Source organism: Cyrtonyx montezumae, unplaced genomic scaffold (assembly GCF_038088225.1).
Source record: "Cyrtonyx montezumae isolate F1298 unplaced genomic scaffold, pur_monq_1.0 scaffold_9, whole genome shotgun sequence".
Taxonomy (NCBI): domain Eukaryota; kingdom Metazoa; phylum Chordata; class Aves; order Galliformes; family Odontophoridae; genus Cyrtonyx; species Cyrtonyx montezumae.
Genome location: NW_027072100.1, coordinates 2,106,591 through 2,118,644, shown reverse-complemented (window position 1 = coordinate 2,118,644; position 12,054 = coordinate 2,106,591). Strand labels below are relative to the sequence as shown.

Genomic DNA, 12,054 nt, shown 5'->3' with positions numbered 1-12,054 from the left:
TGCTGGGCTAGAAGGCCTTTCTCACTTAGAAAACGTTAAGACCAAACAGACAGTCTCATATTGTAGAAGAGCAGAGTGTTTGAAGCTGTTCAGACAGGATCGGGAGGTCTGTACACCTTCCTGTAGATCTCAATACTGGAAGCAATTGCTGGGGGAGTAAATGAAAATGAAAGTGTCGTCGTCGCTGTCTGCTTTATGAGGATTAGTGGAATCCACATTTTCCTCTTAGAACAACGTATATAGCAAACTAGAGTTACCACGGAATTAGAAACGTGAAGAGATTGTGTATCTCACCTCTGACAAATGTCATTTCAGCAACTGGCAATGCCACAACACATAAAGATGACAGTGAGCAGAAAAACATTATTTGAAGACTCGTTTCAGCAGGTATTGTACTCCTACATATTAGTAGTAGGCATGGGTAGTTGAACTGAAGAAATCATGTATCTATGTGTCATTCTAAATAATCTTAATAATACTTTAATAGAGACTAATAAAAACTAACAGAATACAGCCATGCTTATATATCTAGAGATCATACAAAAATGTGAAATTCTGTCTCCATGTGATTAATGTGACTGCTTCATGGACAAAGTGAATTTTATTTATTTGTTGCACAAAGTTCTTTAAAAATCTGTTGAGTTTGTTCTGGGGAGAGTGCAGTAGCAGAGCAGCTCCCCGTGCTCTAGAAGTTAGCATGCTCTGCTGAATTGTCACACTTATTACACATAAGCACAGTTTTGTACCAAAATAAATTAAGCTGAATTCTGTCTTGGTGTTACAGATCTTTAAATGAGTAACAAAGAGGTTGAAAGAAAAAAAAGATTATTAATTGTATTTAAATTACTAGTATCAAAATTTAACAATGTTTAGAGACCCAACCCACATTTAAAATTTGTTTCTGCACAGTATTTGTAAGTGCTTCGGAATTCTCCTTTTACTTTTTTCATGTTAATTGTGGCAGTAACTCATTTCCATTGCTTGATAAATAGAAGATGAGAGCTGTTTTTCAGTCTAACAAGATAGAAACAAGTTTATAGTAATTGTAATAAAATAATGTCATTTTATAGTAATTGTAATAAAATTATATTATTACTAGAAGGAATCATGAGAGAGATAATTATAACAATGCAAATGACAACAAACCTTGGTATGCTTAAAAAAATATGCTGCTTGATCAGGAATTTAGATGTTATAGTCATTAAGGTCTGATTTCTTTAGTTAATCTTTTCTGGATATCTGTGTTGGAGATACAAAGTTTACTGTAATGGTAACTACAGACTAGTACAGGATTTAAAATAATTTTTGATCCAAATTCTACTCGTGTCATTGCAAACAATTTCGATTCTATTTTTTTTTTTTTTTGAGATCTTCCATCTTCATTGCTTGTAACTTGGGTACCACTCAAGTTCCTTTTGGTATCATATTTTAAAAAGTCCTGAATTTACATACTTTGGCCCTGTTACTTTTTGGCTGTTTTTATTATTTTTTTTAATATGTACCCATGTACAGACTGTTGACCTAAGCATGAGTCTTTAATTTGCATATTATTATTTTTCTTGTTAATCTATGGAAATATGTTTGCCACTGACCCCTCAAATGTGACAAACGTTCCATATGGAGGTACTACTTCATGTACTTATGATTCATTAAATGCTACTTTATATAGTGAGTAGTAGCCCAGCCAATGTTTATAGCTGTTTTCTTCACATAAATCATTTTTCTTCTACTAAGATAATGAGCTTCAGCCCTCAGGATCTACGGAGACGCTTATGGGTTATTTTCCCTGGTGAAGAAGGCTTAGATTATGGAGGTGTTGCAAGGTAAACTGAACTAAAATGGCAAATATTTTTTTTTCCTGTAAGTTTTTGTGAAGACTTCTCTAAAATAAACCCTTGAACTGTGGTGCTTTCAGAATATTAGCGAAACTTGTTCCTAATCTTCCCTTAGAATATCACTGCATGTCTTAAAACTGTTTAAAATTATTTAGAGTTCACTTTAGAAATTGCTTTAATCTGTCTCAATGTATGGGAACTGCTGAATCACGGCCTGAACCACTGATTGGTCACCTGAGGTGAGCACCCAGTCAGCCATGGGGGCACAGGTGAAGGTGATATACCTGTGTGATTGGAAGGGGTGGAGCCTGGCTGCACCTCTCCCAAACCCCATTTAAGGGCTGACCACCACCAGGGAAGGATCTCTTCTCGGAGATCCCTCCTACGTGGAGTCCCCTGCGAGCCTTGATATCTTGAAGATGAGCCATCTTCTCTTTTGTATTATTTGTATCCCATCTATATAGAACTACCCAAAATATACCATCATCTGTACTATTTTGTTGTGAAGTACCATCCTTGGGAGTTATTTACCCCACACTCAAGAAATGCAGTTTATTGACTTTGTCATGACAATTGATAATGACAGTAGAGGTTTACTGAAAATGGACAGAAATCTTCATGAATGTAATGAGAAGAGCCTAAATTAATTAGCATTGCCTAAAAAGTTGCAGTTTGAACTCGTGGTAGCATTTTAATTGCCTCTTTAAAATGAGGCGTCATTTTCCAAACCCCTGACAGTTGGGGACATAAACTAAATCATCATTTTTGTTAGTCTTGGTTTGGTTTAGCCATGCTTTCTGGAAAAGGAGTCAGCTTGACTACTTGTGTTAGCGAGGTTCTGGGTCAGCTTTCAGCTTATCACTTAGATCATTTGTAATTTTTTGAAATGTACTTTTTGTTGCTTGTGATTTCAGGGAATGGTTCTTTCTGTTGTCACATGAAGTTTTGAACCCAATGTATTGCCTGTTTGAATATGCTGGAAAAGATAACTACTGCTTACAGATAAACCCAGCCTCCTACATTAATCCAGACCATCTGAAATACTTCCGTTTTATTGGAAGATTCATTGCTATGGTAAGTTCAAAAACAGAAAAGTTGTCTCCTGGAAATTTTCTTTCAAATGAATATTTTACCATCAAATGAATAGTGTTAAGCAGTTCGTCTTTGAGCTAAAATTTTTATGAAGTGTTTGGAATAACTGTGTGAGTATAAATGAAGTATATGAGCAGCTGTAATATTCTAAGTTGCTGTAGAACTTTAGCTGTTCAATTTCATTGGTACACAGTTCAGAATGTTGTCGTATCAAGTATTCGGTCATCTTTTGCATTATTTTGTCTGTTTTCATGTTCTCAGGCATTGTTCCATGGAAAATTCATTGACACTGGTTTCTCTCTGCCGTTCTATAAACGTATCTTAAACAAGCCAGTAGGACTCAAGGATTTAGAATCTGTTGACCCAGAGTTTTACAACTCTCTCATCTGGGTAAAGTGAGTTTGACTTAATTTTGTTCTTGAAATGGCAATGAAATGTTTATTTTTCCCTTATACCAAAAAGGAAGTGTACATTTGATTACTGAAAAAAATAAACCACCAGTGATCAGTAGGGTATGTCACTGTCCGAAGAGTAGTAATGGAATTTTTACTGTCATTTTAGATTCACGAATGATCAGATAATGGAAAACTTGGTTGCATTTTTAGTTGGCTGAATATTCTGCACAGCATCTTGCATTCCATTTTTACTATTTAATAAATCTAGCTCGACGTCATCCAGATGTGGGTGTCTTGCATGCTGTTACAAATAACATGAGTAAATTCCACTGAAACTGGAAATCAGCAGAAGAAATCAGCAGAAATCCTCTCAGCAATGCTTTGAAATAGCTGGTTTAGTTAGAAAGCAGTTTAGTGCTTCCAGTAACTTGTAGTCAGTAAATGTAGCTTATTATTTACTGTCACATAATTCTTATGTCAGTCATACCTGCAGTTTTGACTACAAGGTTAATGTCAAAGATTTGAAGTTGATTCTCATACGTTTTCTGGCTGTCGTTGCTTTTTTGCTCCAAGGTTGAGTGATTTAAGATCATTTGTATATCTAACCTTCCATGTATGCACTGCCAATCATTTGTATGCTCTACGTTCATACTCCTTTTAAGTCCTCTTTTGCAGATTGCTCTCCAGAGAGTAGAAAGGATCTGGAGTTTACAGAGATGAACTATTTTGGAACTGTCATACAAATACTACTTAGACATAATGTTAAAAAGCATTTAGTTGTAAAGCATTGTAATTTGGTACTAATTTTATAATAGCAAGATTCCTGGGTTATTATGCACCATTTGTTCTAATAACAGTGGTGATTTTCTTTTCCTGACAGTTAAAAGCAGGAATCGGGGGCTGAGGAGTAGAAGGGATAAATAGTCAGTTAGAATGTCTGGTTTATTGCCCCGAAAAGAAAGGCAATGAGGGAAATACAACCTATGTATCAGTAACAATATCTGTAGTGATAGAGAAGTCTTCTGTTCTGGAGTCCATGAAAGGCTTTGCACTGTTAGGATAAACACCAAAGAATATGAGGGTTTTGGAGAACCTTCTGAAGGCTAAGCAGTGTGCACTGAGCTCTGAATACAGCTCGGTAGTGTGATCTGCTTACCAGCACTGCTGAAGATGCGATCCTCTAAGGAAATGACTGTAAATATGCCGTAGAAAAATCATGCCTGGCAGGGAGGATATTATTTTATTAATCTCCAAAAAAACAAATGTTGCAAGTTCCCAGGGAGCTTTGCAGTAATGTTCTGTCACTCTGTGTTCTGCCTATTAGGGTTCGTTTCTCTCATTCCCATTGTTTCAGAAAGTCCACAGAGTTACTTTGGAAAGATGTTGAGAGCTCATCTAGTGAGGCCCCTCTGCTCAAGCTGGGTCAGTTAGAGCAAGTGTCTTTGATTTAAAAGGAAGAAGTAACTTGATTTTGCCATCCATCAGCTCTCCTGAGGTTTCCTGCAGCAGCATGCATTTTGGGGAGATGGAATTCAGAAGCACCTCTGCGCTGCAGCACTAAATATGTCACAATGATGTTTTCAATGTTGATGCTTCTGTGTTTATGGTTCAGGACAAATGTCTTAGTTTTTCTTTTCACATTGAGGGAAAATGTTCATTGTACGGTGGTTTCACACCAGTTGTCAACAGAACACCACTGCACTGTGCTACTCCTCCCCCTCCTCAAAGGAAGATGGGGAGAGAAAATGTGGTTGGAAAATAAATGAAAGAAATGCTCACAGGTTGAGGTAAGAACAATTTAAAGGAAAAGGAGGAAAAAAACATCAAGCGAAGGTCATACAAGGAGAGAAAACAATTATCCTCTGCTTAGAACCATCTTAGAATCCTCTGCTTAACCATCTTAGAATGGCTTGGACTGGAAGGGACCTTAAAGTCCATCTGGTTCCAGCTCCACTGCTGCCAGCGGGTAAACCACTAGGTCAGCCACCTCCAGATCAGTTTGCCCAGGATGCCATCCAGCTTGATCTTAGACACCTCCAGGGGTGAGGGATCCACAGCTTCTCTCAGTAGTGAGCGATGTTTGGCCACACCTTAGAAAGCAGGGCCTCAGTAGGTGTGGTGGCTGTTCCCCTTTCCCAGCTCCTGTTGCTGTGCGTGGCATCCTGTACTGTGCAATAGCAGTGTAGGTCAGTGCCCTGGTGATGTCCCTTCTCCCTCTTGCCCACGCCCAGCCTTGCTGGCTCAGAGGCTGCAGAGTTGATGCTGTGCCAGTACTCAGCAGTAGCCAAAGAATGGTTGTGATGCCAGCGCTGCTCTAGCAGCAAGTGCAGGGCACAGCACCATGTGGCTGCTGTGGGAACAGCAACCTTGTCCCTGCCTGCCCCAGTACAGCACCTCTGTGTTACGTGCATCATTGCTTTACAGAAGTATATGTCAGCAGAAAAGTTGCAGTGTTACACCCTTTATTCTGGCTATTAAACCACATAAAGAGAACAGAAATCTGAGCAATGTTTGTTGGATGATGGTTCTTCTTATTTAGAAGTTTCTAATGAGAATATTCCTCTTTAGCAGGAATGTGTTCTTCTGTTAACTTAGGAGCTTGGGATTTTTTGAGATAAGTTTACGAGACAGTCCCATAAATGTTATCTTCAACTGGAGTTGAAGATAATTCATTAAGCAATCTCTTGCTTCTCTGCTGTTATCTGACAATTCAGCAGGTAATGAAACATGCAACAGTGTCACTACTTGAAAGGTTTTTGTGTTAGACATATTCCACATGTAGTCAGTGGGTAATTTATCAGCCCAGTGACAGATGAATTTCAGGGTACTGTGCGCTTATGTACATCAGTGAGGTTAAGTCTGTAAATCTTGCAAAACCACAGTTATTGTGTAACATTTCCTTAACTCGATTATTGAACTCTAAACATTTTAAGAAAAAAAGTCCTTAAGATTCTTTGTATTCATCTCTTCTACTGCATGCACAGTCTGGACCTGGTTATTTATAAGTGCATTTTCTTCTTTGCAGAGAAAATGATATTGAAGAATGTGGCTTGGAAATGTTTTTCTCAGTTGATAAAGAAATTCTAGGTGAAATCAAAAGCCATGATTTGAAGCCAAATGGTAGCAACATTCTAGTGACAGAAGAAAACAAAGAAGAGTATATTAGGTAAGATTCAATGTAGATTTTAACATACTCTTACCTCTACCATTTCACTGAATTCAATCAAGAAAATACTGCCAAACTACATAATGTGAAGCATTATTGAAATTCTGTCTATGAATATTTGCTGACGTTGGCAAAATGGGGCGATTGTTCAGGTTCCATGTTTGAAAGAAAAATACTGATGGAAATATTTTTTAAACAATGACTTTTCCCAAAAGGTTACATTTGGTAGAAGCTCCACTTTTTTTTTTCCCCCAGAGATGATTAAGTTTAGCAGAACATCATGGCAACAGATGTGAACGCCAGGTACTCCACCGTGTCATTGCATGCATTTCTTATTGAAGTTCTGGCTTCTAGGCTGCTTGTATTCTGTGCAGCCATTTATGTTGCTGTGGTGCTTTTTTTTTAGCCAAAGAACAATTTTGGATGCTTTTGTGGTCAACTTGAGTTTTTGAAGATGCATCGTTTGGTTGCTAGCTTCCATGTGAACTGCCCTTATTGTGCTGTTATGGCATTTGTAACAGGACAGCATTATGAAAGGTGTAATGAGTTGTACTGTCACAAATGAAGAATTATGCTCTGGCAGTACCACAGTGTTTTAAAGCAAGGAAAGGAGCGTGAGTGAGTAAAGAAGAAAACATAAACAGTGAAGTGCCTTGTCTGAAAATATCCCCTTCTTATCTCGAAATATCCTCAGTGAGCAGCAGTATGCAAGCTCTCCTTTGAGATGTGAATTTCAACATCGTCTTAAATAGAGGATTTGCTCAAAACAAACAAACCAAAAAAACCAAGAAACCCCATTGCTCACGTGGCAGGCATGAAATACATTGAGTCAGTAGAATTTTCCTTTTTCTTGTGATCTGTTCTGTGAAAGCTGTTTCGTGGGGAAGGTGTGAGGGATGAGGGAGTAGAACTTGTTTTCATCACAGGGCCTCTGAAAACACTGCACAGGAATGGTAACATTTGCAGAAGGAACATACTGGCATTTTGCCGTTCTTCAAAATCCTAATTGGGAAAGAGTATGGAGTGTCTGCAGAAAGCCGTTCTCTTCTAGTTCTGAGGAACCCAGGCAGAGCTCAGATGTCAGTTTGAGTAATATTATTTTCTCATTCTTGGGGTCCTGTGTTACATTCCCCTAGAGTTTCATCTCTCCTTTAGATTCTTCCTGTTTTACTGACAGGTTAAGCTTGAATTCAGCATAATACCTGCTTCTCCCTGGGGTCAGGTTCTTTGGGTCTCCTGCCTGCTTTTCACCCTTTTATTAATGGAGAGTGGAGTTTCTGCCCCAGAGCAAAGTTTCATAATTAACAGAAACAAATCTGGAACTTTCCAAATGGATGTAGTCGTTTCTTGGTAAGCTAGCAGTCCTGCGTATCTTCCCCAGTACCACCTGACCTAGATTTTACCTTGCTGTGATTAGTGACTCAGATTTCTGGAAAGAATATTACTTGAATAGAGCTCTACCTTTTTTTTTTTTTTCCCCTCCAAATTCCTAGGCACTGCTGTGCTCTCATTAATATCATCAGTGAGTAGGTGCTGCCTCCTGTTTGGGCTCAAAATGTTTTCCATAGCAGAGCAGATGGAAACATAGGGTTTTTAACTTAAAATTGTTTGCCCAGAGTGAAGGCTGCAAATACATTATACAACGCTCTATTCCCAGAACTGTCTAGGCTTGTCATAACTTTTCTTAATATAGCTTACAGTTAATTTCAAAATGAGCTGATGGAGAGGAGCTTGGGTCAGCATAGCCTATTTTTAATTATTGTTCTGTATCTTCTTTTGCAGGCTAGTGGCAGAATGGAGACTTTCCCGAGGTGTTGAGGAACAGACACAAGCTTTTTTTGAAGGCTTCAATGAGATTCTGCCACAGCAGTATCTGCAGTATTTCGATGCTAAGGAACTGGAGGTAAAGGATTCTTTGACTATTGCCAGATCCAGGTTGCTACACATAGTACTGAAATTTCAGCCATTGTCTGAAGAGCAGAGTGCATTAAGGCTAACAGTTCTGTTTCAGAATGTGTGAGCAAAGCTGTATGGAGGAGTATTTGGATAGTGTGTTTTTCTTTGCTTTCTTCTTTGCAACCAACTTAAAATTTCTAACACTAAGATTCTGCCAGCATAGATTTTTTGACTAATTGCTTTTTGTAATCCTTGACAATGTGAATTGCGTGTGTTTAAGGAATGAGTAATTTGGGAGCAGGGGAGATAAAGTCAGATCTGCAAAGGATGACCAAATTATAGAGGGGACCGGGTTTTAGCTGCTTTTCATCTCTCGAAACGACACTCTGAAGCAAAACATCACATTTCTAGCACGCGACTGTATGGCTGGGCAGTGACAAAGTATATGTCTCCAGCTTGAATGTCCAAGTACAAGCATTTTCATGAATGGGTTTTCTATTTTATGTCCTCTCCAAATTTTCTTCCTGAGCAGTTGTTATTTCCTGCGGAAGTTTTAAACAAAGCTTAAATTTAAAACTGAGTATACTGTCTGTGCAGGTGCTTGCAAGTGCCATAGGATTTGAGTACAGCAGGGTTGCTGTAGCACACTGGTAGCTTGTAGTTTCGTGTTTAATTATCCTTTTTCTCTCCTGAAGGTGCTTCTGTGTGGAATGCAAGAAATTGATTTGAATGACTGGCAGAGGCATACCATCTACCGGCATTACACCAGAACCAGCAGACAGATACTGTGGTTCTGGCAGGTCTGTAGACTTCTTTGTTCCTCAGAAGAACAGAGCAACAGTCAAATTAGTCAACAAATTTTGTAATGTGTAAATATAAATGGTTACTGCTAATTCCGCTCTTGTAGGGGTGATGATGAAATGAAAGTAGGAATATTAAATTTTACATCAGTACTGATTTCTTTTTTTGTTTTGTTTCAGTTTGTGAAAGAAATAGATAATGAGAAGAGAATGAGACTTCTACAGTTTGTTACCGGAACATGCAGACTACCAGTGGGAGGATTCGCTGACCTCATGGGTAATAAGCCCTCTTGAATGCATTTTATGCTTACATTAATGATTTTTTTATAAGGAGCAAGCAATATGATTAAGGATATTTTTAATGAGTTTATATTGGGTGCTTTTTTCTAAGTCTTGCATATGCTAGGGCTATGGCAGAAAAAGGGACGGAGGGAATGTTAACAAAAACCTGGCATCTGTGACATAATACATGGTCTGGGTGTGGTCCTGGGCAGCCTGCTTTGGGCTTCCCTGCTTGGTCAGGGTGGTAGGACTAGGTAAGCTCCAGAGATTCCTTCCAGTACCAAACCAATTATGTGATTCAGTGGTTAAGTTTCTTTCATATTTATGCATTTCACTCCATGGGTACTTTCGATTTCTTCAGAGAGATACAGTGAAAGACAGACACCTTTGTTCTCTGCAAGTAATTATTATCTTGTTTTCTTTTCAAGCCTTTCACACTCACTTGTCGAGTTTTGCCTACTGGTACACATAGGCAGCTAGACCTAAGACTTCATTATTTGACTTTTTTACAGGGAGCAATGGACCCCAAAAATTTTGTGTTGAGAAAGTTGGAAAGGAAAACTGGTTACCTAGAAGTCACACCTGGTAAGTACGTAGGATCAAATTCTAATATGGCTCTGTTTTTACTGATGACAATCTACTTGGAGATTATACTAAGCAGGTCGTATACATAAGCAGTTGAGATTGTATGAAAGCAAAACCCTGTGTTATTCCAGTAAGCTTTGTTGTTGAGTAATAGCTGAACTTCTGAAGAATAGCTTTGTTGTGGAGCTGATGCCATAGTAAATGCCGTGGATTTGCACACTACTAAAAAACATGAGGTAATAAATGGTACTTTCTTAAAGAGTTTGGGATTGAAAGAGAAAGTGAGTCTTCTTACAAAGTACACTGCCACTTCTGGGAAATTACTGTTGTTCAAGTGCTTGTGCTATCACTGACACTCTCAAAGATAAGTGTAGGTCAAGGAACAGCTGTTTCAGAGGATATGAATCCAGTTACCCCTCTAAACAGGAAAGTTGACATCCCTGTATTCCTAATGGATTTTGTGGTGGCTTCAATTCTTCTTCAACACTTAAGTTTTTTCTTTATTTTCAGTTTCAATCGCTTGGACCTTCCACCCTATAAGAGTTACGAGCAGTTGAAGGAAAAGCTGTTATTTGCAATTGAAGAAACAGAAGGTTTTGGGCAGGAATAGCTGTGATTTGCACCTTGAAGAACGTGAACTCAACACGATGTACGTTCTTCACTTCTTCTGCTTGTTGCACACTTCATTGTAAAGTAGACTTGACTTGGATTTATTTAACAATACTAGTGTGTAAGTAAAAGGATGTTATCCTGGGGTTTTATCCACGTGAACTCTGGATTTCTACTGAGCACTTTCAGAAATCAAAAGAGCAATCAGATATGGCTACAAAGGAATTATGACCCAAGTAGAGATTGAATACAGCTTTGGGCTCTGCTTTGTTTGACCTGTCATTATTTAGAATGTGTCCTTAATGACTGACAGATTTTTTAAAATAGTTTTGTCTTTCCTTTTTAGTAGCATATTTTGCTACTAATGCACTGGGAAGTTCATTAGTAGCTGCAGTGCTGCAGCAGCATCATAACCTCTTTCCAGCAGTGTTCTTAGAGCCAACTTGTAACCATCCTCTGCCTACTGTGAGCAAATCCATCACTCTTTCTAAGCTATTTTTCTAACTCAAGTGTGGCTGGACTGTTTTTCCTTGCCTGGAGTCTGCTCACATGCCAGTGGGACTCAGACTGCTGTTGAGGGGGTGTCAATCTGTGGCACAAATCCAGGGCATAGCTTTGCTTTGTTTTTCTCATAGCCATGTTAATTTCGGCAAAATAAACGTCTGCCCAAAGCTGCTGGAACATTTGCTTGTGCCCTCCGAGGAGCTCTGATCTTTTTCTGTGTAATACCTAACTTTTAAAACTGTTAACACTGTGGTTCTTCTCTTGTTTTGCAAAAGACAAGACTGCCTGGGATTGCACTGATTCCATTTAGATTCCTGTTTGCAGACTGATGTTTCTTGTTGGAAGCCTGAATGGACATTATACTCGTGTTATTCTTCCACACTGCAGTCAGTTTTCTCTGAAGACTTTATTGGTTTCTCAGGAAGAGGTACAAAATGACTGGATTTTAAAGATGATAATGCTTATCATTTTTGGTGATGAACTGTTAACGCAATATTGGCTAAGACTCAGAGGACTTGAAAGTTCATGCCTGGATTCCAGACTTGACCTATTGGAGCATCAGAAAATAGTTCTTTACAGATGAGAACAAGTTTATGGGGAAGGTTTCTGTGCTAGGTCCCCTTAAGCTGCTTACATAGCTAGTAACTTTTGTGATGAGCTCTTACTGGATCAGTAATATCTTTTACTTCTTTTTAGAATCTGTTAATATTCAGTTCTCTTCTGGTTTACAGAGACATTTTCTTGCTCCTTTAGACTGAATGCACTTTTCAGGAATGGTCAGCTCTTTCCTTAACTGAAGGGAGGTAAGTACTCTTCTGTGAGTCCAGCTGTTAGCCGTAGTTGGAAACGTGACACTTAATGAAGCACAAATTGTAGCGTAGCTGAAGCTG

At 38.6% G+C, this 12,054-nt stretch overlaps 1 protein-coding gene across 4 annotated transcripts in view; it reads left to right on the top strand.

Moving 5' to 3' along the window:
• The window catches only part of ITCH (itchy E3 ubiquitin protein ligase), a 66,624-nt gene extending 55,305 nt beyond the window's left edge, over positions 1–11,319 (top strand). For 3 of the 4 annotated variants that reach the window (XM_065754075.1, XM_065754073.1, XM_065754071.1), the window contains exons 15-24: positions 316–387; positions 1,735–1,823; positions 2,750–2,909; positions 3,189–3,322; positions 6,348–6,488; positions 8,271–8,391; positions 9,080–9,184; positions 9,365–9,461; positions 9,979–10,051; positions 10,562–11,319. In XM_065754075.1, coding sequence (XP_065610147.1) covers positions 316–387; positions 1,735–1,823; positions 2,750–2,909; positions 3,189–3,322; positions 6,348–6,488; positions 8,271–8,391; positions 9,080–9,184; positions 9,365–9,461; positions 9,979–10,051; positions 10,562–10,661 — 1,092 coding nt within the window. In that variant the 3' untranslated portion in view covers positions 10,662–11,319. Of the gene's footprint in view, positions 1–315; positions 388–1,734; positions 1,824–2,749; positions 2,910–3,188; positions 3,323–6,347; positions 6,489–6,743; positions 7,281–8,270; positions 8,392–9,079; positions 9,185–9,364; positions 9,462–9,978; positions 10,052–10,561 lie in introns of those variants that run through there. The other variant, XM_065754074.1, reaches the window with a different exon arrangement.
• Positions 11,320–12,054: the final 735 nt, after the last annotated feature.